At 36.1% G+C, this 21,564-nt stretch overlaps 3 protein-coding genes and 1 non-coding gene across 7 annotated transcripts; 2 read left to right on the top strand and 2 right to left on the bottom strand.

The window, feature by feature from the left end:
• The first annotated feature begins 3,858 nt into the window (after positions 1 to 3,858).
• Positions 3,859 to 8,828, top strand: LOC113711115 (transcription factor TGA7). 2 transcript variants are annotated; one of them, XM_027234278.2, is made up of 9 exons: positions 3,859 to 4,045; positions 4,824 to 4,996; positions 5,076 to 5,147; positions 5,353 to 5,412; positions 5,497 to 5,574; positions 5,662 to 5,719; positions 6,508 to 6,779; positions 7,109 to 7,336; positions 8,486 to 8,828. In XM_027234278.2, exons 2-9 carry the CDS (start codon positions 4,832 to 4,834, stop codon positions 8,639 to 8,641), a joined length of 1,089 nt encoding a protein of 362 aa, XP_027090079.1. In that variant the 5' UTR covers positions 3,859 to 4,045; positions 4,824 to 4,831; the 3' UTR covers positions 8,642 to 8,828. The 2 variants fall into 2 exon arrangements, with proteins under 2 accessions (XP_027090079.1, XP_027090078.1); XM_027234277.2 differs by having other exon boundaries at positions 3,905 to 4,045; positions 4,814 to 4,996.
• A 1,105-nt stretch (positions 8,829 to 9,933) lies between these two features.
• Positions 9,934 to 14,889, top strand: LOC113711117 (uncharacterized). 2 transcript variants are annotated; one of them, XM_027234281.2, is made up of 6 exons: positions 10,307 to 10,445; positions 10,857 to 10,890; positions 11,015 to 11,089; positions 12,111 to 12,250; positions 14,057 to 14,194; positions 14,533 to 14,889. In XM_027234281.2, exons 2-6 carry the CDS (start codon positions 10,860 to 10,862, stop codon positions 14,740 to 14,742), a joined length of 594 nt encoding a protein of 197 aa, XP_027090082.1. In that variant the 5' UTR covers positions 10,307 to 10,445; positions 10,857 to 10,859; the 3' UTR covers positions 14,743 to 14,889. The 2 variants fall into 2 exon arrangements, with proteins under 2 accessions (XP_027090081.1, XP_027090082.1); XM_027234280.2 differs by lacking the exon at positions 10,857 to 10,890 and having other exon boundaries at positions 9,934 to 10,445.
• A 148-nt stretch (positions 14,890 to 15,037) lies between these two features.
• On the bottom strand, positions 15,038 to 19,438 carry LOC113711116 (phosphopantothenate--cysteine ligase 2-like). Of its 2 annotated transcripts, XM_027234279.2 has the most exons (10): positions 19,248 to 19,438; positions 18,265 to 18,430; positions 18,032 to 18,155; positions 17,902 to 17,946; positions 17,695 to 17,780; positions 17,134 to 17,186; positions 16,996 to 17,055; positions 16,734 to 16,835; positions 15,923 to 16,042; positions 15,038 to 15,529 (listed from the first exon to the last, which is right to left on the bottom strand). In XM_027234279.2, exons 2-10 carry the CDS (start codon positions 18,407 to 18,409, stop codon positions 15,290 to 15,292), a joined length of 975 nt encoding a protein of 324 aa, XP_027090080.1. In that variant the 5' UTR covers positions 18,410 to 18,430; positions 19,248 to 19,438; the 3' UTR covers positions 15,038 to 15,289. The 2 variants fall into 2 exon arrangements, with proteins under 2 accessions (XP_027090080.1, XP_071922746.1); XM_072066645.1 differs by lacking the exon at positions 19,248 to 19,438 and having other exon boundaries at positions 15,117 to 15,529; positions 18,265 to 18,541.
• Positions 19,439 to 21,233: 1,795 nt separating this feature from the next.
• Positions 21,234 to 21,305, bottom strand: TRNAW-CCA (transfer RNA tryptophan (anticodon CCA)). Its single transcript has one exon. It is a non-coding gene; the product is annotated as a tRNA-Trp (tRNA).
• Positions 21,306 to 21,564: the final 259 nt, after the last annotated feature.

The raw sequence follows: 21,564 nt of genomic DNA on the forward strand, positions 1-21,564 counted from the left end.
GGCCGGTCTTCTTCGGTAGTTGCCTTGGAGGCTTGGAACTATTTGTTGAATCTTGACCCATATATAAATACCAAGCTTTTTGCATTATAATTTGCTAGTGACATGCTACTCGAGATTTCTATATTTGCCACTTGACCAATCAATCTCAATTTTCTTGATTTTTCTTTGTTCGTTAAAGGAATGCAAACACCAGCATTTGACACCTCTCCCTCCACTGGGACATAATCACCTACTAGTTTTTTTTTTTAACTGAAGTTCCCATCATCAAAAGATAAATCACCTACTAGTTTTTTCTTCTTCCTTTTCTCTTTCTCGTGACAGCAAGGATTGTAAGTTCTTGTTCATGTGAATTAACTGTTTTTTTTAAAAAAAAAAAAAAAAAGAGGATCTCTTTGATGATTCGAACCATGACCCGTCGATTGCAGGTGAAGCGTCTTACAAATTATTGGACTGCGTTTCTTTGTCATGTAAATTAACTTGTACATGCATGACTGTATAATTTTAGAATATAATTTACATAATACAGGAAGAACTTATTAAACTCCCAAAAATTCATTCTCAGTCAGACCCTCCATTCTAATTTCTTCTATAGTTAGACCAAAATTTCCTTACAAATCTATCTGCAATATCAAATCAGTGTAAAACAATAATATGATTAGGCTGTGAATGCAGCAGTATAAAGTAGGTACCTAACTAATTTATACATAAAAGAAACACCCCTGTTTGGCCTACTAAAGTACCTTTCTCTCATTTTTCTCAAATAAAAACGTCGCTTTCCCATGTTTGTTCTAAAAAGAAGATTGAATTGAATATTTATCCCATTATCCTGCTTTTTGAGGTTTTCATCTTTAAGTATACAATTAAAAGCTGCTTCAACTTGCGTTGCGTGAATGATGGGGCTTTGGGAAGGGGAGGCCAGTAGATGAAGGATAAAAAGGAAAGAGGATGAGTAATCCCCAATCCTAAAGGTGTTTTAAAGCCAAAAAGTGTAAATAGTGGACAAGGGTTTCCTTCATCCATTGGAGTTCTTTAAGTCAATAGCTTTACGCAAGCAAATACATGCAGACACAACAAGGATTCAATATTTTAGGTTCTGGAATCAATTAAGGTGCTCTCTTTTTTTTTTTTTTTCAAATTTTCTTTCTAAGTGAAAAATTTCGAATTCAAGACTCCAATTAATGTTGTCGCAACATAAACTTTCAATCATTACTTTTTCTGTAACATGTGTCCTGTGAAATAGATATTTATTAAGTTTCGAGGGTCAACTTTCTGCAAAAGGATAATTAAATTGAGCTGGTGCTTAATACTAAAAGGTCAATAAATGTGAGTATGGACATGATATTCCACACTTACCAAGAAAAAAAAAAGCTTAATTATTTTGCTTTTCCTTTTTAAAAGTCGCCTAATAGGTATCAATGGCTCTGTTTGGGTTGTAAATTATTTGAGATATTTTTACTGTAGCACTTTTTGTGATGTGATGTAGCACTTTTTACAATTTATATAGTGTGCACAAACCATGACAACAGATATGTAACGTTGTCAAATAAATTAACATTGTGCTCACCAATTAACTCCATATTACTTAGCATTAATAACTTATCAGAGTCGTGGGACGTCAACCCTCTCATCTGGAGGGTTTAACAATAATTGGTCTTGGCGTTAGAGGAAGGGCCATTAGCACCAAGATATTCAAGTTAAATACTAGTAATTAGTTTCCCCTAAATAGCATGAACTAGCTAATATTTTCAGTGGAGATCATGTTACAAAAGCATCCTTGATAATTGGCGTACATGATTTTGAATGTGACAACTTGGCATATTTTTGCTACCTTTTTTTCTCCCTTATCTTTGTTTTCTTGCCCTTTCTCCTTCCATGTATCATGCTAATCTGATTCAAAACCTTTTTCTCTCTTTTTTGCATCTTGTGACAAAGCAACACCATTAAAGTAGTCACTCACTGGGGTAGGGTGGCATTCTACTCATCTTTAGCCCTCTCATGACGCCCGGAGTATACATCAACTATTGCATGCAGAACACGTTCGCAAACCTTTGCTTTTGCAAATAACTATCTTTTATGGGTGATATACACTTTGCCTCTCTTATCTGGTTTACTGATTTTTTATATAACATTCTGTGATTTCAAAAACTATATATATATATATATATATATATATATATATATAACTTTTTCATAATTTGGATTAAAGTATCAAAATGTTGAAAACGATCTTCTGTAACGAAATTCATGAATGCGTCGAGATTATCCTTGTTTAAAAAATAAAATCATTAAAGTGACCAGAATAAATAAACGATAATATACCAAAAAAAAAATTGGAACTGATTATATTTTCATTATTTTCTCATTTTTGGTGGTTAGATGATGCTTGCTTTGTGCATTTCTCTTTTTCTAAAGGCCTGGCTGATAGGAGGGGGCCCTATGTCCCTGACCTTCTAGTACAGCAAGAGTCATCACAAATGTAATCAGCAACGTCCAAATTGTCTTCAACTGCAAAATTCGATTGTGTTTCTAGAGTCTTTAAATTGTAGTGACTTATGATAAGAATCCAGAGAGATGTACTTTTGGACTGCCCATGCAACTAGGCTAGCTAGCTTCCAGCCAGAGAAAAAGTACAGAAAAAGAAAATTTTGTACCTGGGATTCAGTAATTATTGGTACCTCTCCCACGACTCCCCCGGCAGGACGCAATAATGTATCTAAAACTTGGTAAAAGCCTAAAGTATTGGGAGCTTGCCACCATAATGCCTTACGAGATAGACAGGACAAGCCCTGCCATTTCTTCCAATTCGGCTGGAACATTAGCTGTTGCATTGCACCTGTAAAGATTGGAAGTTTCCCCAAAAGGAAAATGAAAAGGACATTCTATCACAGCCAAATCGCACGTGACAAGATGCTGCCAGCCTCGTACTCGCAAGTCTGATCCCTATCCATTAGAATTAAATAGAAAGACCTGTTCGAGAGCAATGGGATTCATCAAGTTTCACTTCAATTAATAATCTTGCATTCAAGAAATTACATTTTGAATGTGTAGGATACGAGGTAGGATACGAGGTAGGAAGTGTTTCCAATTGAACAGCTTCATTTGTCTCAATTAAAGCAACTTAGTGAAAATGTGTCATGGCCCAATTTAATATAAATTATAGCCTCTGTAATGGTCGTGATAGTGGAGGTTTTTAGGTGGTGTCAGTTAGATTGTGTGTTTTCGAAACCATAAGTCTCTCATGATATTGCGTACATACTGCTTATTAATAAAATATTTACATTGATAACATGACTTTTGATCGATTTTTACCGATTGAGCCAAATTAGAACAGTGAAAGTGGTACACTTTGAGGGTATGTTAGTTAAGGTTGGATAGGAAGAGTTGTTGTGCATTTTCAAAGCCTGTGATCATAATTCAGTTTGTCAGTTTAGATAGTATTTTAGACGTCTCTTCTCTTGCTTTAGCGAGCATGGTTCAAAGACTCGGCCGAGTCCGAGACAACTCGGGCGAGTCGTCACCGTCTCGGACTCTTCCGATACGATATCGGGACGGTACGATTTCGAGATACTTGACTCGTCGAGACGTCACTGTGAAGGGTTGAAACGGCTGAGTCACGTCGAATCACTCCGAATCATCCAGAGTTGACTCAAATTTTTATTATTTTTACTAATTTTTTAATTATTTTGTTTATCACATTTCTTATAATTTTTAGAATATTAAACATTTCAAAATTTGCATCTCTCCGAAACCGCGACTAATATATTGAGATCGACGCGAAACGGCCCGACCAGCGACTTTGAACCATGTTAGCGAGTCAAACTGAATTAAGTTTCCCCTTACGCTGCAGCTCATAATTGCAACACAGCCATAAATGGTGTTGTATCTTCTGCACCCCATTATAAGTACCCATTATCAAGATTCTTTAAGGGTTCAAACTTTCAATTCAGTTCTGGGGGTTCATCATAACAGATGGTGTAGCCGCTCTCTTTGCAAATTGTCACCTTTCATCGCTACAAAATTTTCAGAGCAGTGAAGTAATGAAAAGGTACAGTCGGTCTCTTCAGGCATATTCAGTATCTTTTTGCTTCGACTATTTTAGCTCTTTTCATCTGCTTCAACTTCTCCTTCACTTTTGGTATGATTCAGTTCCTGTATCATAAGCGTTGTGCATATTTTCTGGTGTGTTTTTCATGTGTGTGTAAACCTTTTGAACACAGAAACGTAGCTGAAACAGCTTTTATCACTAAAACTTTCTAATGCTACATTAGAACTTGAGCTTATTGGGATAGACTAATTATAAATTTAATTTTTGTTTTAACTTTAAGATTGTCTTTATTGTAGGTCTGTGTTTCTAGTGTCTTATCTCGAAACTTGACTAAAATTGCTGGTACATAGAGATTTGAGCATAGGAATTAGAATTGTTGTGACAGATTGAGGGTGGATCAAGCGCATTTAAAGCCTTTTCTGAATGAATTGATGATTGTGAGTTTCTTATTTGGAACATGGCACCCTCATAAATAGTAACTTGACAGTTCCTCGAGCACTTGGACATGACTTGAACGAACTATTTACTCATGAGAATTACTTTACCTTCTCTGTTCTTGCTGCACACATATTGCTTCTCCTTTAGTATTTGTTATTAGGCCAATTGAATAGCAAAAAGTACTATTTTCCAATGTGTGTACTTGATAGAACTTAAATATTCCTGGTGTTGCAATATGTTAATCGACGTGTATCTGAAATTCCTTTAGGTATGGTAAGATGAAGTACTTTTTCCTGCAGCTAATCCAAATTTATCTGATGTAACTTAAAGGATTCTGTAGTTAATTAGATGATGAATATGGCTTCTTCAACTCAATTTGCTCCCTCGAGAAGGATGGGTATATATGATGCCGTGCAGCAGATGAGCATGTGGGAAGACACATTCAGGGCTCACATGACACCAGACACAGGTGTCTCCATATTCACAAAAGCGGATCCAAGTCTAAGTAGCAAGGTGAAGCCTTATTACTTCTTAATGAAATTGCCAAATTTAGACTATTACTATATGGCTGACTTCTATTGGAATTCCGTAGTCTGAATGTACATCCAAGGAACCATTGATACCTCCCATAGAGAGTCAAGCAACAAGAAGTATTTCCGATAAGGTGATTTCAAAGATTACCTCCCCCCCTTTCTTTCTAGTGCCATTATTCAGGGATGTCTATGCAGACCAATAAACTGCAATATGTATTGGTTTAATCCACATTAGTTTATGAATAATCATGACAATGCAGCAGTATAGCTAAACAACTTGGAATGGTAGAAAGCAAATCATGAAGTCACTAAATAAGGATCAATATCTGCTGACAGGTACTAAGACGTCTCGCACAGAATCGTGAAGCTGCCCGTAAAAGCCGTTTAAGGAAAAAGGTATGCAACTGCATGCTCATACGATATCTACTCGAGCAATATTTGGAGAACTTCATTTGAAACATGGTTGAACTCTTTTCACAGGCTTATGTTCGGCAACTGGAAACCAGCCGTTTGAAATTGGCCCAATTGGAATTGGAAATTGACAGAGCTAGACAGCAGGTATATATATTATGATCATTTTAACAAATGACCAGTAGTCATTCTACTTACTCCCTATTCCCTAACATTTCAAGGGATGACATATAGGGTGCCTGTATTGGAGGTGCAGTTGCTAATGTGGGATTTACTGGAAGTATAAATCCAGGTACATGAATTTAATTTTGTGTCATTGGTCCTATCACTCAGGCATATCACTCTTCTAATTTCATAAACTTCATTTGGTTATCTACTTCAATCCATATGCAAGCCATAATCTTGGAATTTTTACTCAGAATATGATTTTTATGTACTTACAAAATGATAATCAAGGCAACCAGTAACATGAGAATCTATGGAGCGGCTCATTCACTTGCTTGTGGCTTAGCATTGCTTTTTGTTGGTTGTTGATTCTGCATAAAGCTCTCAGGTATAGAAAATCAACAGGGAAAGAGAAGATAACAGAGTTCCCTCAGATAATCCACTGAGATTGCAAAGGATATTATCGTGATTGAGAATCTTTCGCAGAGTCTCTGATCAACTTATCTGAGTTAGTAGCCATGTGAGCTAATAGTCTAAATCAATTAACCATTCACACTCTACAATTTTTTTCCCCGAGGAAAAGTTGGACAGCAGAAAGTTTTATGAAGTTTGACATCATTTTAGGCATGACATGAGATCATTTTTCAGTTGTTTAGTATTAGCAAGTGATGAAGCATATTAATTTCTCTATGCATACCAATTATGACTAGATAAACATATGAGTCGTGATTTAAACTTCCCATGATTTGTCACTTCTTGAGGAAATGGATTTCTTATTTTGTCTGTGTTCTGTTAGTCCTACTTTTTGCTAATAGAGATTTCTGAGAGATTGCCAAAGCACAGTATTTAGCTTGCTGTCCAGATGCATTCAATCCAACTTGGGTTGATTTGGAGATTCTTACTTTATTTTTCTAGGAATTGCTGCTTTTGAGATGGAGTATGGTCATTGGGTAGATGAGCAACAGAAAAAAACTTCAGAACTCAGGAATCTTTTGCAGTCTCCAATAAGTGACTTGGAGCTAGTAATGGTTGTAGACAATTTATTAAACCACTATCATGATCTCTTCCGGATGAAAGCAGATGCAGCCAAAGCTGATGTCTTTTACTTGGTGTCTGGTGTCTGGAGAACTTCAGTGGAGCGCTTTTTCCAGTGGATTGGAGGGTTTCGTCCATCAGAGCTTGTAAATGTAACTCACGGTTCATTCCATCTGCATAATTTTTCATCTCTTTTTAACATCATCTGATTAGTTGGTCTTTCTACCACACATAGAGCTTATGTATATAATTTCTTAGACTTCAGACAACATAAGGAAGCATAAGTCAATATCTTATCAGATGTCTTCTAAATTGGAGGAGCTCCAATTTAGGGATATATCTAACAAGCGATAACGTATTGTTCATAACACATAAGCCTCATTCTACTTCCACACATACAGGGAAGATTTTAATTTTATGAAATTACTTCCAAGTTATGAGTCCTTGCGAAACAGCTTGATAGAATTCGTGTTTGTAACAGATTTTAATGCCAGCACTGGAACCCTTGACTGATCAACAGCTTGTTGATGTTTGTAATCTGCGTCACTCATGTCAGCAAGCTGAGGATGCTCTCTCACAAGGAATTGACAAGCTACAGCAGAATCTGGCTCAAAGCATTGCAGCTGATCCAATGGTAGTGGGGAATTATGGTTCCCAGATGGCTTCTTCTATAGAGGACTTGGAAGCACTGGAGACCTTTGTTAACCAGGTAATATGATCTTAGTTTACACCACAAAAGAATCTATGAATATTCCCAGTCTGTTTATCTTCCAATTCGGTCTAGTTTGTGGGAGATCAGTTCAGTAACAAAAATAAGACCTGCCACCATTGTTTCATATGTCTGACATGCAATGAACATCCAGAAGAAACTGCTTTTGTCGATTTCGTTTGGGTAACCAAGAAAGGGAGAGAACTTGGGAGCATGCCTTAATAAGGAGTTAGGTTATTTATCCAAAGCATTAGTTCTGGGCCTTTAACCATCTCCTGACGTCTCACTAAAACAAGTGGATGTGTAAGTGTGGAATATGCAAAACTGGATATGTACATCTATTAGGCATGGCTGAGATCAGGATAAACTCATATTTTTTCACTTCCACAATCTCATGTATCAGAATAGGTCCAAGGTCCCTTGGCAGTATATAGCCTGTCACAGAAGTTTCTTAGTTTGAACAGATGTGGTTTTTTACTAAAAAAAAAAAAAATAGTATACGCTTGTTCAAGCACCACTTCTTCTTGTAGCAACAAATGCTTAGAGGAACTTTTTGGTCAAGAAGAGGACTAATTTTTTCTCGTAGCAGAATACTTGTTCCTAGACTTTTGTCCAGAATTTGGAGATAGGAGCAAATCCCTTGCAATGCATATACTAGAAAAGATGAAAAAAAAAATTACTAAACTGCATTGAACTGACACCATATATTGTAGGTTGAATTAGTCATTTGGCTGTATCCTTAAAAGCTTTGTCCATTGCCAGATTTATTGACTTCTCGACTGGAAGTCCAAGTCCTCTATAAATGCATATTTTTTGATAAACAACAATCACACTTAGTGAAAGGTATGCCCAGCATGTATAAAATAGCTAGGGCCAAAGAAGTAAATGTCTGCACTTGATCAAGCTAGCTTGTGGTTTTAGCTACAAATCACAGGTTTTTCCTGCTAGGTGAACTTCTTTTCTTTTAATGATTCTCTTTGATGCCACAGACTCAACATCAGATTGCTAGTCTAGAATTGATCCACTGGAGTGGATTCTGCTGTCAACGAAAATAATATCATTATGTGGAAAATAGGTTAAGAGAATATACCAGTTTACTCCTCAGCAGTTTCGACCATTGTTGCTTATGACTTGCTTGTCATTAAACAGGCAGATCACCTTCGGCAGCAAACTCTGCAGCGAATGTCTAGCCTCTTAACAACTCGCCAGGCAGCAAGGGGATTGCTTGCTTTTGGGGAGTATTTCCAACGTCTCCGTGCTCTTAGCTCACTTTGGGCTGCTCGACCTCACGATGCAGCAGCCTAGCCATCTACAACAGGAACCATATTCGAGCAGAATATGTAACCAGAATTTTGCTTAGCAACACTACCATGTAAACCTATTTGTATTATAGCCACCTTGTCGTACTTATATGTTCAGAATGTGTATACATGTATTAAGATGATACAATCATATTTCTATAGTTCCTCAGTTTGATCTTCAGAATGCTCAATTCCTGTCTCGACTATCCTAAACGCAAAATGCAGAGTTTTCTTCAGAACCCTTTATCAGGGAAACTAACAATTGAATGCATCTACATTTATAAGATCAGCATACATAGAAGAAAGATACCAACATGGAACCAACTCTGCTGCGGAAAGATCTGTTCAATTGTAGCCACCAAAATGGATCGTTCTTGTTTTCATTAACTCTGTGTTATCAACAAACAATTAAGAACATCAACAGGGATGATGATGCTGAATGCCATTTTATGGTACTTTAACAGCCCAGCTCTCTAGCATGACTATTATGGCCAATAGATCAGAAAGGTTGAAAAGGTCTAATAGGAGATGATGCGACTGCCAAAAACCAGATCCGAGCTGGGCTGTGGCGAGCCGAGCTGAGCAGGCGCGATCGACCTGAGAGAGGAAGCCGAGCTAGCGTATCTACAAAGAAAGATCAAGTGCGGGACTGGTGTCCCCGAAATATCTCCGACGATCAAGTCAGTGAGCTTGTACACGGGGCAATAGTCTAGAATACTTGTGCTTGCGTACCTTGTATTGTCCTTACGCTAGCTATATATAGAGCAGAATGGGTTGTAGTTTCCTTGTTGGAGTCAGTGTCCCTTAGGATTCGGAGTCTTCTTAGGGTTTCGTGCGGCGGCTCCTACAAGTTCGGAGGCGGCGGCCCATAGGCCCATCTTAGGGAGCAACAGGTGAGGCCGAGCTGGCATCCGCACGCCGAGCTGGTACCCGTGAGTTGTGAAGTCTCCACCGCCGACCTAGCGCGTACAACCTGCCGAGCTGATACGTGTCACGTGCAGATTTGCCCCACTACAGGAGACAATCTTCTCTTCATTTTTTGAATTTTTTGAGTCCAAGAAGTTTTACTAGATCGAGATGTTTTCAACTCAACTTCTACGTTTCAGGAAATTGTCTCAAAACCTTTTTAAAGAAAAAGAAAGAAAAAAAAAAAAGAGTTCACTGTTTCTATTTTGGTAATGGTGGTATTGAATGGTGGGTATACTTGTAATACGACTATATTTCCCAACTGTCAACTAATTTTGGAGCCAAACTATCCACAAAATAAAACGTAAATATTTTCCCACCAAAAAAAATAGAAAAGAGACAAACAAAAAGTCCGCACAGATTCACAAAGATTTCAATAATTCTTCAGCTCTTCACTTCCTTCACGCCTTCAACCATCTGAAACTATTTAATCAAATAAAAAAAGAAGAAAAAAAAAAGGAAAAAGCAGAGTTCAGAAGCCCTAATTTGCCAATTGAGCCTTGTTTGAAGCAATTCAAGTGATCTGCATCAGTTTTCTGTTAGAGAAACGGGAAAAATGAGTAATTTGAGAGCAATTTGTAGGCCGTACGCAGTGTTCTCTTGTTGCCGATCAGTGGTTAGGGTTAGGGTTTCAATTGGGAGCCCTTTTAATTTGGGGTCTCCATCATTATCACCGAAATCTTCTGTTTCCGTATTTTTATCTCCTCCGCCGTTGTTAGGGTTGGATTCTGCCATAAAAATGGAACCTTGGGCCACCAGATGGAGATTGAATCAGCAGAGAAGAATGGGGGTTAAGGCTTCCTCAAATTGGACAGACTCTAAATCTCCCTATGACACCCTAGGTAATTTTTCCTTATTCATATTGCTTTACCTTTTTGCATATATATATATATATATATATATAATTGTCGTAAAAACCTTGATAAATATATTGTTGTTTATATTTAGGTTGTTAGGTAAAAGAAATGAAGGTGAATTGTTATCCAGTAAAGTAAATCAAAGAAATGTTTTTATTTTCTTTGGTTGAAATGTGGGGTAATTTCTATACTAGGACATCGAGAAAATATATTTCGGAGGGATTCTTAGAACAGGGGGGGACTACTTTATGACTCTCTTAGTGTTCTAGAGACGGCTTAGGATAGAGATTTCGCAAAATTTTGATAATCATACATCTTTTGTAATATATGAGTTGTTACTTATATGATATAGTAGCTAATCAAGCTTGCTTTTGTTCTGTTTTTCCAAATGCCTAGAAAATGGGCATTTGTTTGATTAGAGAGGAAGATGGTTTCTTTCTTCTTCTTCTTCTTTCTTTTTTCCCTTTTTTCCTCTCTCTGTTCTTCTTCTTTCCCTTCCATTTTCTTAGTCTTTGTAGCATTCTGAAAGTGATGAGTGGATTCTGTTACCTCAGAGTTGGAAAGAGATGCAGATGAGGAGCAAATAAAGGTAGCATACAGACGTTTAGCAAAGTTCTATCATCCGGATGGTTAGTACCTAACCTGTATAATGTTGTTGTGCCTCATCTAATTTTTCTGTTACTTCATATATATGTATATATATATGTATATATATATATATATGACTATATTATTTGCATTCAATATGTTCGAATTTAAGGATGTGTATGAGTACCATTGATTTTTTTTTAATAGTCATCTCAGTTGATAAGTCATTACTCTTGCATAGATATATTTCAATTTGTTTTCACTTCCATTGGTTCTTTTTTTATATTCTAATTTATGGTTTAACTTAGTGTTGATGTCACTTGAGTAGAAAACTGGCTGTTGGCCTGTTTGTGTTTCTTGCTATGCATACCTGCTATTAGTTCCTTTCTCCGTTAGTGGTAATTCTATGCTTAATGCTACTGTTATTTAGATGGCATAGGGTTTGGATTTGTGAGTTGTCAATGTTAAAGTATGTACAATAACCTGCATGCTATGTAAATGTTCAAGGCTTGCTGTTGCTGGGTATGATTCATGTATTTTGAATTTATAACTGAAGAAGTGTTTCATGTTTGTCCATATACTTGGTTTCTCGGGTCATTGAAGTATAGGGTGCTCTCATATGTATTGTAAAAGCTGCTGTTGGAAGATTCTGGATATAGAATCATCCTGTTCTATTAACTTTTTGTGTATATATAGTGTGAATCAATGTGTATTTGGTTATTTGTCCATAGGTTTTATCTTGAATGATTTCAATTCCTGTTCTCTTTACGCGATTTAAAAAGAATTTGGTGAATGTGGGAACAAAACCCTATTGAATATTTCTCAAGAGTTGTATGTATCATGGTTATGTATTGACATGAAATGTACTTTAGTCTGTATAAAGCTTAGTCTATTAACTGTTCACTAAAAAAAAGACAGAGATATTTTTACTTAAGGTATGTTGCATCTTTAATTTCTTTCTGAAGTTTTGAATGCAACAAGTAAATTAATTTCCCGAAAGCTTTCAAACTTTGACATAATTGTTAATGATGTAACTAATCCCTTTCGTGTTATCCATGCCAGTTTATGATGGTAAAGGGACTCTTGAGGAAGGGGAAACAGCTGAAGCTCGATTTATCAAGATTCAGGCTGCATACGAGTTGCTTATAGATCAGGAGAAGCGAAGGCAGTATGACAATGATAATCGTGTTAATCCAATGAAGGTGAAATTTATTTCATTATCAATTCAGGGTTGAATGGTTAGGTATACTGTTGTTAGGAAATATTAAACACACAATTATCCAATTTATAATGTTATGGCTCACAGAGGAAATAGGTAGGCTTTCCATAAACCATAGAGCTAGTGGGTGCAGTTATACAGCCGTTCTTCACTTTTAGTCCTTTGGCATACCACACTTGAAGGCTTTGGCAGACCTAAAATAAATAAACATCCAATCTTATAGTTATATTTTCTACTTTACCTTGTGAAGCTAGATAGAACTCTAGGAAGTGGCATCATTCACATTTCATTGAGAGCCCTAATGATGCATATATCAACTAAACATAGCTTTTTCTGGATGTTAATGATACTTGAAAGCCAAAATATTTGTATAAAAGGTTTGCAATTCTATCTGCCATCTGATACAAATTTCTAAAATGATTTACGTACTCCCTTAAGACATCCATTTGCTGACTTAGCTAGTTTGGAGCATGTCAACAATCGTCTTGTTGCTAAGTCCTCCTTTCCCAGGAAAAAATAAATTTTAATAGATTTACAAAAATGCAAAATATGAACTGGTATAAGTTGAACAGAGATTGGAAAATCAAAGATTCACTTGCACAGAAAAATAGAACTATTTGAACAGGAATTGTCTCTCAGTTTTCTTTATGGTACTTTTGGCTTTTCTACACATTTGGGAAAACCAGTTGGTTTGAAAAGGAGTTTAAAATGTAGAGAATAGTACTGGTTTATGGACAAATAACTTGTATTCATTTTGGCTTTAATTCTTCAAATGGGATATATAATTCTCCACCCTCTAGCTTTCAGAGAAATTTCTAACTTTGTGATGAATTTTAAAAAAATTCTACAAAAGGGGTGATTTTGGCGAGAGAATCCGTCGGAGGGTCTTCGCATTTCACGAATGCGAGCTCTCTCAGTAGAGCTCGCATTTCTGGAATGCGAGCTCTTCTGAGCCCAGAAGTTGCTTACAGAATGCTTTATATTACAAATTGACTCGAAACGCCTAAATGATTGTTGTATTCAACCTAAGGCCAAAACATCACCAGGACTAAAACATCAAAGTCCGCATGGCAGTGAAAGTTTTTGTATTCTGGAGGCTGAAGTAATCAATACAATCATTACTACATAAGTTAAAGTTATTGTGGATAGATCTTTATATTTGTTGCAATAATTAAGATGACGATTATTTCACAAGTAATAGAGCTGTGAAAAAGTAACTTCGGCATGTTTTTCATCCTGTGATTATATGTTGATCTGCTTAATCTTTGAACAGCATCCCTGTAGAACTTCACTCCTGTCAGAGTGCAAATATTGCAGCATATTTTAGACACCTTTAGGATCTTGATTCTTGCAAAGAAGAAATAAAACCCAAAAAAAAAAAGAAAGATTTCAAACTTATATTCTTGAAAAGAACGCTTCTATACCAATTAAGTATGATAACATATAACACAAATAATGCACCTGTTCTTCATATGCATCCACAATTCTGAGAGCTCCTTTGTGTGTAATGGCTTCACAAGATAGTTAGTAGCCCCAAGTCTCAAGCCTTTTTTTTTTTTTCCAAACACAGCTCGCATTCGTGGAATGCGAGCTCACATTGGAGCTCGCATTCGTGAAATGCGAGCTCAATGAGCTCGCATTCCCAGAATGCGAAGACCCTCATCTGTAGAAACAACTCCAACAATCGCCCTCGTTGTAGAATTCTTTTTTTTTTCCATCATAAAATAAGAATTCACCCCTAGCTTTCATAGCATGATCTGAATATGTTCTTGATCCATTTTGGCATTAGGCATCTCAAGCATGGATGGAGTGGATCATGAAAAAACGAAAAGCATTTGATCAGCGGGGTGACATGGCAATTGCAGCCTGGGCTGAACAGCAGCACCGTGAATTAAATCTCCGTGCACGGCGTCTTGCCCGATCAAAGGTGTGATATATCGCCCCTGGTATATCTATTTTAATTCTTGAATGCGTACACGATGGTTTTAGAGAGAGAGAGAGAGAGACCATTTTTCTGTTTCTCGCTAAATATGGATGACTGCTTCACTAAAGTATGCTCAGGACAGCTGCATGAAATTTGTTGGTAACATGCTCAGTCATTATGTCTTTTAGACGTGAGGAGTAAAGGATAATCTGTCTGACTTGGCACTGTCATTCTCTTTATGTTTGTTTCTTTTTCTGTTTACCATTTCGTCTCAATTTCATTAAATGCTTGTTTAGACTGTAATTGTTATCTGAGGATGTATCTTTGAATGGGATTTCCAGATTGATCCTGAAGAAGAAAGGAAAATACTCGCTAAAGAGAAGAAGGCATCTTTGGAGAATTTCAATAATACTCTGAGGCGTCATACACTGGTATTAAAGAAGAGAGATTTAATGCGAAAAAAAGCCGAAGAAGAGAAGAAAAAAGCCATCAGCAGGCTTTTGGCTGCTGAAGGCCTAGAGCTTGAAAAAGATGAGAATGAAGATTTGTAAAGGTTGATCCTTGTGTCTGAATTCTGGTACTTAAAACCATACAATGTTATCAGAGGGCTTTTCAGGCAAAGAAATCTGTTGTATTGTATATAAAGAAAAGGACATTGTACATACGGATTTTCGGTTGATATAAAGAAGATTAGTGAATACAGCACCCTTGAGATTGTTTCAATCTCTGCATCCCTTGCAATCGTTCCATTTTCAGGAGGATTACCTAGCCATGCCTGGCCAAAGACAAAATACACTTCCATGGAAAAAACGAATGCTGTCTACCCGGCCATGCCTGGTCAAAGCATTTGACAACTTGCTGGGTTGATATTCATCATTGATGAATGCAAAAAAAATTAGACCTTGTAGAATGTTAGTGCAAGAAGTTAGGCAACGACCATTGTCTTTATTGTTTTCTAGATTTATCCAACAAATGAATGTTCTCCCAAATATACTATGAAGCCCCCCCCCCCCCCCCCCCTCTCTTCTTCTCCTCCTCTTATAAATGCTTCTCTAAGTACGAGGAGGATTAAGCCACCAACTGTTGTTGGCGCAGAGACTATACACCAGCTTCCTTTATATAAGCTGAATGTCTATCCACCAGAAGTTCAACAAGGGGGCTCTCCACCTCAGCCCCTGGCTGAGCCTTGTCTCTGCGAACTACTATATTTCCACTCTTTGCAACTACGATCACTTCATCTTTACGGGTTGAAAGCTCATTAGCTACCACCATATGTACCTTGTTCTTTTCGAGAGCCATGGCAGCCTTTGCTAAAAGGATATTTGAATCTGTCTCCAGCTGTCAAAAAAAAAAAAACACCATCATTTGGTTTCGTATATCAGCAAAACAAGAAAATCCATGTACTGAAACATCTTTGACAATTGCATGTTTTAGATGAATCATGACTACATTTACTCTTATATCTGTGCATCTATAATGTAGAAATGAGATACTAACTGGAAACAAAAGCATAACTCTAGAGATCATCCCACTTCCAAATTAACTGAGGTTCAGAATTATTTTAAATTATCTCATAGAGCTGAACGTTTGTGAGAGAACAGTAACTCCTCCCAAGTTCCCTTTTCCTGTTACCTAAAACTTTTGTGCCAAATGTTGTAATTTATTTCATAATCTAATAGGTGTTGTTGAACATAAGCTAGAAGCAAAGACAAGCTAGGACCGAATATCAACCTTGAAGGATATGCAAAAAGCCATTGGTGCCCAAGCTTTCCTCAGCACTGAAATCATTTTAGGGACCTGAGCAAGTCGTATGTCTAGAGGACCAGATGCTGACTGAAGTTTATGTTCTGTCTGCAAAATGAAACCGAAAAAAACAACTTACCGGATAAACAAACTCCTTCACGTTTTAGGAGAGGACTAAGAATTAACATAAAATATTTATATGATGGTAAAATGGTTCAAATTAACATGAAATATATTTTCCAAACAATATTGATTCCCTCCCCACTGTGTTAGTCAATCGTAGCAGGCGAAGAGTGAAGGATAACAGAAGAAGTATTAGCAATGGAGCAAGCGAAGCAAAAAATTTACAAAGGAACATTGGAAAAACTTAAAAAATGTTCTAAATCAGGATGCTTTTTACAGGCATGATATAACAGACTAATAGACTCCCATAAACCATAAAAGAAACATCTAAATCTAACAAGATCACCTATATAATTAGTTCTCAGAAAAATCTAACTTGTCTTTCTCAAATCTTATGCTGTTGCCTAGATTACCCATATTTGAGCATTTTTATTACTCAAGAATTTGATTAAACAGAGCATGGATTTCAATATCTCATTGACATTATGGACAGGTTTAACAGGCAAAATAATAATATTAACATGGATTACCATTTTGTATCACTAAACCTAGCAGTAGATTACATACTATTGGACATGCAAAAGCAATTGAGACATCAGGATGAAGACAACTGCAAATATTGGGGGATGAATGGTGAATGCGCATAGACACACCCAAGGGATGGTGAGGGAAATACCAGTAATTCCCAAGGGACATAGAAGTCAGACACTGCAGCAGCAAAATAAAACATAGCACTTCGTCCAAGTTTGCTGACTGAATCTGCAATCAATTGTAAGATCTGCCAAAGACATGATGAATGATAAGCTTTACCAGACAAAACATGTAACCTCCCTGGTCATCATGTGAGCTATAGGAATCCCATGGAATAACTCGCAGCTGAAGTCTGAAGATACTCATGGATTACTAATTACATGTGAAACCAGATGTTACATACTAACCTGAAGATACTCAAAAATTGTTGTGAAAGGTAGTTTCAACAAGTTGCCTCCCACTACTGCCTGCATATTCAATTGGCATCTCTAAATTATAGAGAATATAGATGAATGATATAAGTCAGAAATAGCATTTATACATACCGCACGATGTTCACTGATGGCTCTCTTCACCACTTCAGCATGTGATGGGTGCACTGGCATATAGATGCATATTAATCCATCAAAATCCAAAGTTAGACAAACCCAAAAAATTGTTTCATATATTCAATATGGAAATAGATCTGCAAGACAAAAGAAACTGCAAAACAGTGGCATACACTCAACAAACATCTTAGACAGCCAAGACATTTTAAAATAAAAATAAAAAAAAAACCCAGAAGATAAATTCGTATGTATAAGGACAAAGTAAGATTCATTTCCTTCTTAAGTATGTGAATAACATGCAATGCAACAGACTAAATGCTTTTACATCTATGAGATGCTCCTCTAGTGACATTATATGACTGTAGCACAAGAGTAGCTGGTACAAAAGAAAAAGTCTACATCAGAATAGTTATGCATGATTAACACACTGTAAGTAGTGCAGGTCATTCACTGAAAAGTATCTTAAAGCATCCCCAGATGTTATGCCTACCATGCTTATTCAACTAAATGCACTGAACTACGTAGATTTCTCTTAAATTAAACATAGAAACCACAAACCTTGAATTTTAGAATCATCCGTAATATCAAAACATTCAAGTAATGGATCATCAGGAAGAGATGAACAGTATGGCTGACAGCTTCCTCTACATATAGAATCCAGTTATCATCATTACTTTCAAACAAAAAAGAAGCATAGACATTGTTGTGAAGGAGAAACCAGGATTAATTACACAAAAAACAAAAACAGGAGGTATTGAAGCACACCTACGATACAGAAAGATGACAGAATAACCAGCCTTCAAAAAGTATCTGCATAATCACCATTCAATTTATCAGCAATATATCCACTGTATTGGGTGTAAATCAAGCAAGTAAATTAAACCAGGCGATTTACTCTGTGGATGCAGCTCCTCTATGTCCAGAGCTAAAGTTGTCAATGTAACGAACACATCGTTGCTCCAAAGGAACTGTAGTACCACCAGATGTCACACACACCACCCTTGTAACTCTTCCATTCTCTGGAAATTATCATCAAAATAATAGACCAAAGACATGTTAACTACAAAGAGAGAAAGTAGCCTAATAACACCATGCATGCATATTGTCGATTGGAATGCTAATGCTTGCCTGGTGTTGAAGAATTCCTTTCAACAAATTCTTTCAACTTTCTGCTGATTTCATCAGCATCCTTCAAAGGAGGAGCTGAATCAAAGAAGGACTTGATTTCCACTGAAGGAGTTTCTTGTAATACTTCCGAATGTGTTGCATCCATAGAAGATACTTATCAAAACCTCTATGCACAGTTCCCAGCATTTACAATCCAAAATAAGTCCGATGCATCAGATTCAGAAATACAATCAACTCTCTAAACATGTCAACAAACAAAGAATGACACGACCCAAGTTGAAATAGCCATATTCTTAATGTTATTTGCTTGAGAGAATTGCATCTGCTACATGGCTTCCTTGTGGTAAAAGAATCAAGAGCTATGCATCTTGGGAGTTATTGTGCAGCTTCAACAGGATAAAGAGCCATTAGTATCAACAGCTAGTCATGCACAATGATACACGATTCCATGCTTGCCCTTTTCAGTGGCACAAACCGACGAACTATCCACAGGGGTTGGTTAAGATAAACCATCTAGCTTAAAGCGTGCAGACGGGCAACTACCATATCTAGATATAGTCCCAGTCAAGACTCCAAAAAATAAAATAAAGAATAAACAGACTCGCCATGATAAGGAAAAGGTATCTCCCAAGATTCAGTCAAGAATTGCCTATCCTAATGGAAACTCAAATCAGTAGTAAAAACTCCACACTATTTTCACTTTTCGCCTTTTTGAGAATAGAATGGGAGGACGAAGAGTGAATTTAGAGAATCAGGGTGGCTGAGAATTGAACTCTGGATCCTAGACGAGAGAAACAAGAACCCGCATCCATTAACCACAGTATTAATATGGATCACAGCCACACGATTTCCAGACTAAAATGCCACCAAATCTAAACCGAAATGAAAGATTTTACGCATTCAAGTAATTTTATTCCAAAATTAGAAAAATCAGGATAAAAAGAAAAAAAATACAGGAGAATATCACTGGAGCTGAGCTTCACCTGGTCTGATACAGCAGCAGCAGCAGCAGGGCCCAAGAAAACCTCAATTTCTCCGAAGACTGGTCGAGGATAGAACTAAGGATGCTGTGGGGTTCTCTATCTCATCCAATTGGCTAATTTCTTATATTACAGCTGAAAAAAGAAAAAGTCGATGAATTGTTGGTCTGACAAAGTTTTAATTCCATGCTATAGCTACCGTGCTAGTGAAAGTGTGAAACATGGCATTGGAACCTTTTTTTTTTTTTTTTTTTTTCAAACGGCAAAGGTAGTCAACGCGGCAGCCAATGATTTGGGTCTTATCCATTAATAATGATTTGGGTCTTATCCATTAATAAGGGTTTAGGGTTTAAATAATTAAAATTATTAACATAATTAATTATATTGTCTGTATTTAGAAAGATATAAAATTGTTGTACTTGAGATTAAAAAAAATAGAAAAGAAGAAACAAAAAGGTGGAAGATGTCTTGTATTTAGAAAAGAAGAAAAATTTTATTTTCGTCAATGTGAATATTTAAATTGTACTAGATCTTGTATTTTTTTTTATTGTCAAATTAGTTGATTTCTGCATGAAAAGTCTTGGGAATTTATTTTGATAGCACTTAGGAATAAATTTTTGGTGCATTCACTCATATGGAATTTTAAATGTGTTTCCCGCATTTTTTGCTTCGTTTTGCTAAACTTAAACCCTGTTCAGATGTTGGTAAAATGTTTATTTACCTTATTTTGGCAAAAAGAATGGATAAAAAGACAATCTTTTGATCAGGGTTGGGTTGTTTACGATATCATAATATGTTTGTTTGGATTGAGCATTATTTATCCAGTTTTATTTGCTTACATCATCATTACAATTTCCAATATACCTTTTTATCTTCCCAATTATCTTTTTATCTCACATACATCACATCACAAAAAGTGCTACAGTAAAAATATTCCAAATAATCCCAAATAACTTACAATCCAAACGACATTTTCATAATATATATTGAAAGAGAAAATAAATATTTATGGAAGTTGATTTACTGGAAAAAGTGAATTTTTTGGATGTTTGTCTAAAACTTTACTATAGCTTACTGTAGAAATTTTTTAAAAAATTTTTGAAATGTGTTTTTTTTTTTTTGAATATTTTGAAGTGTATAGTTTAAAAACTTTGAGAAGTTTTTTGATGTTATTGTAGCTAAAGTTTTTTAAAAAACTTATAACAAACAAACTTGACTGCCAAACAAGGCCCTAGTCGAAAGTTTTCTTCTTTTTTTTTTTTGTTTCTTTTTAATCTAGTCTAAAGTTGATTTATCAAAAACTTTTAAGTTGTTTCGGGTTTACGTTAATTCTTCTTCCTTCACTAATCTAAATTTCTTCTTCTTCTTTTACATGCGACTATATCAGTGTGGTGATTGGATTGTTATTCATCATGCGCTATTGTTTAGTGCAGCATCAAGTGCCTCTTCTCTCATTGATATAGACACCTTCCACTTGTTTTTTTTTTTTTTCCATCTTTTCTAATATTTATTGGCAATCACGGCAGCCTTTACCCTTTTTTTTATAAAAAAAAAAAAAAAAAAAAAAAAAATGGTTCCCCTAAAGCACGGTAGGTATAATATGGAAAACAACTTTGTCAAAGCACAATTCACTGATTTTGTTTTTTCACATATAATCTAAGGAATTAGTCCATCCAATTTGGTGGCAAATTAGCAGCCAACGAGGTTTTAATAAATTGCCGTAATAGCACACCAGAAAATTTTAAAACTAAAATAGAGAATAAATAAATAAAAAGGAAGAACGCAAGATTTTACGTTTCTATAATTTTGACTTATTTTCTCATGTAGAAAAAACAGAAAGGCTTTCATTCTTTTAAACTTTAATTTCATTTATGTTAAGAGCAGACCAAAAGGCTAATGCTCTCTTTAATTTTTTTTTTTTTTTTCCTTTGGAAAAAAGAAAAGAAAAGTAAAGACCAGCCCAAAAGGAGTAAAACAAAAAGCGGGATTTGAACCCGACGTGAATCGAACACGCAACCTTCTGATCTGGAGTCAGACGCGCTACCATTGCGCCACGGATCCACTTTGTGCAAGTTATGTAAACTTTCATATATCACTATAAATTACCTTAGCTTCACGTACTTGCAAACATTATTATGTTTCCAAAGATAGTTGCAGGCTCTGGTTCGTTCCAAGCTTTCCAGACAACTTTTAATTAGCAACAGACTGAGAAAGGAAAGAGTCACATTCTTATTTCTCTAAAACCCCATCCATTCTTTCACGCAATTTCAACAAACTCATGAAAGAATTCTCTGAGTTGTCATTTCATTAATCAAGAAGC

Source organism: Coffea arabica, chromosome 10e (assembly GCF_036785885.1).
Source record: "Coffea arabica cultivar ET-39 chromosome 10e, Coffea Arabica ET-39 HiFi, whole genome shotgun sequence".
NCBI classification, from domain to species: domain Eukaryota; kingdom Viridiplantae; phylum Streptophyta; class Magnoliopsida; order Gentianales; family Rubiaceae; genus Coffea; species Coffea arabica.

Bases quoted from the DNA above. Each gene is read 5' to 3' on its own strand.
- LOC113711115 (XM_027234278.2), top strand. From the start codon at position 4,832: ATGATGAATATGGCTTCTTCAACTCAATTTGCTCCCTCGAGAAGGATG. The intron at 5,575-5,661 runs GTATATATATTA...GATGACATATAG, and splicing joins TTGACAGAGCTAGACAGCAG to GGTGCCTGTATTGGAGGTGC. The intron at 6,780-7,108 runs GTAACTCACGGT...TGTTTGTAACAG, and splicing joins GTCCATCAGAGCTTGTAAAT to ATTTTAATGCCAGCACTGGA.
- LOC113711117 (XM_027234280.2), top strand. From the start codon at position 10,160: ATGAGTAATTTGAGAGCAATTTGTAGGCCGTACGCAGTGTTCTCTTGT. The intron at 11,090-12,110 runs GTTAGTACCTAA...TATCCATGCCAG, and splicing joins AAAGTTCTATCATCCGGATG to TTTATGATGGTAAAGGGACT. The intron at 14,195-14,532 runs GTGTGATATATC...TGGGATTTCCAG, and splicing joins GGCGTCTTGCCCGATCAAAG to ATTGATCCTGAAGAAGAAAG.
- LOC113711116 (XM_027234279.2), bottom strand. From the start codon at position 18,409: ATGGATGCAACACATTCGGAAGTATTACAAGAAACTCCTTCAGTGGAA. The intron at 17,056-17,133 runs GTATGTATAAAT...TTGAATATGCAG, and splicing joins CCATCAGTGAACATCGTGCG to GCAGTAGTGGGAGGCAACTT. The intron at 16,043-16,733 runs GTATTTCCCTCA...TTCATTTTGCAG, and splicing joins ATGTCCCTTGGGAATTACTG to ACAGAACATAAACTTCAGTC.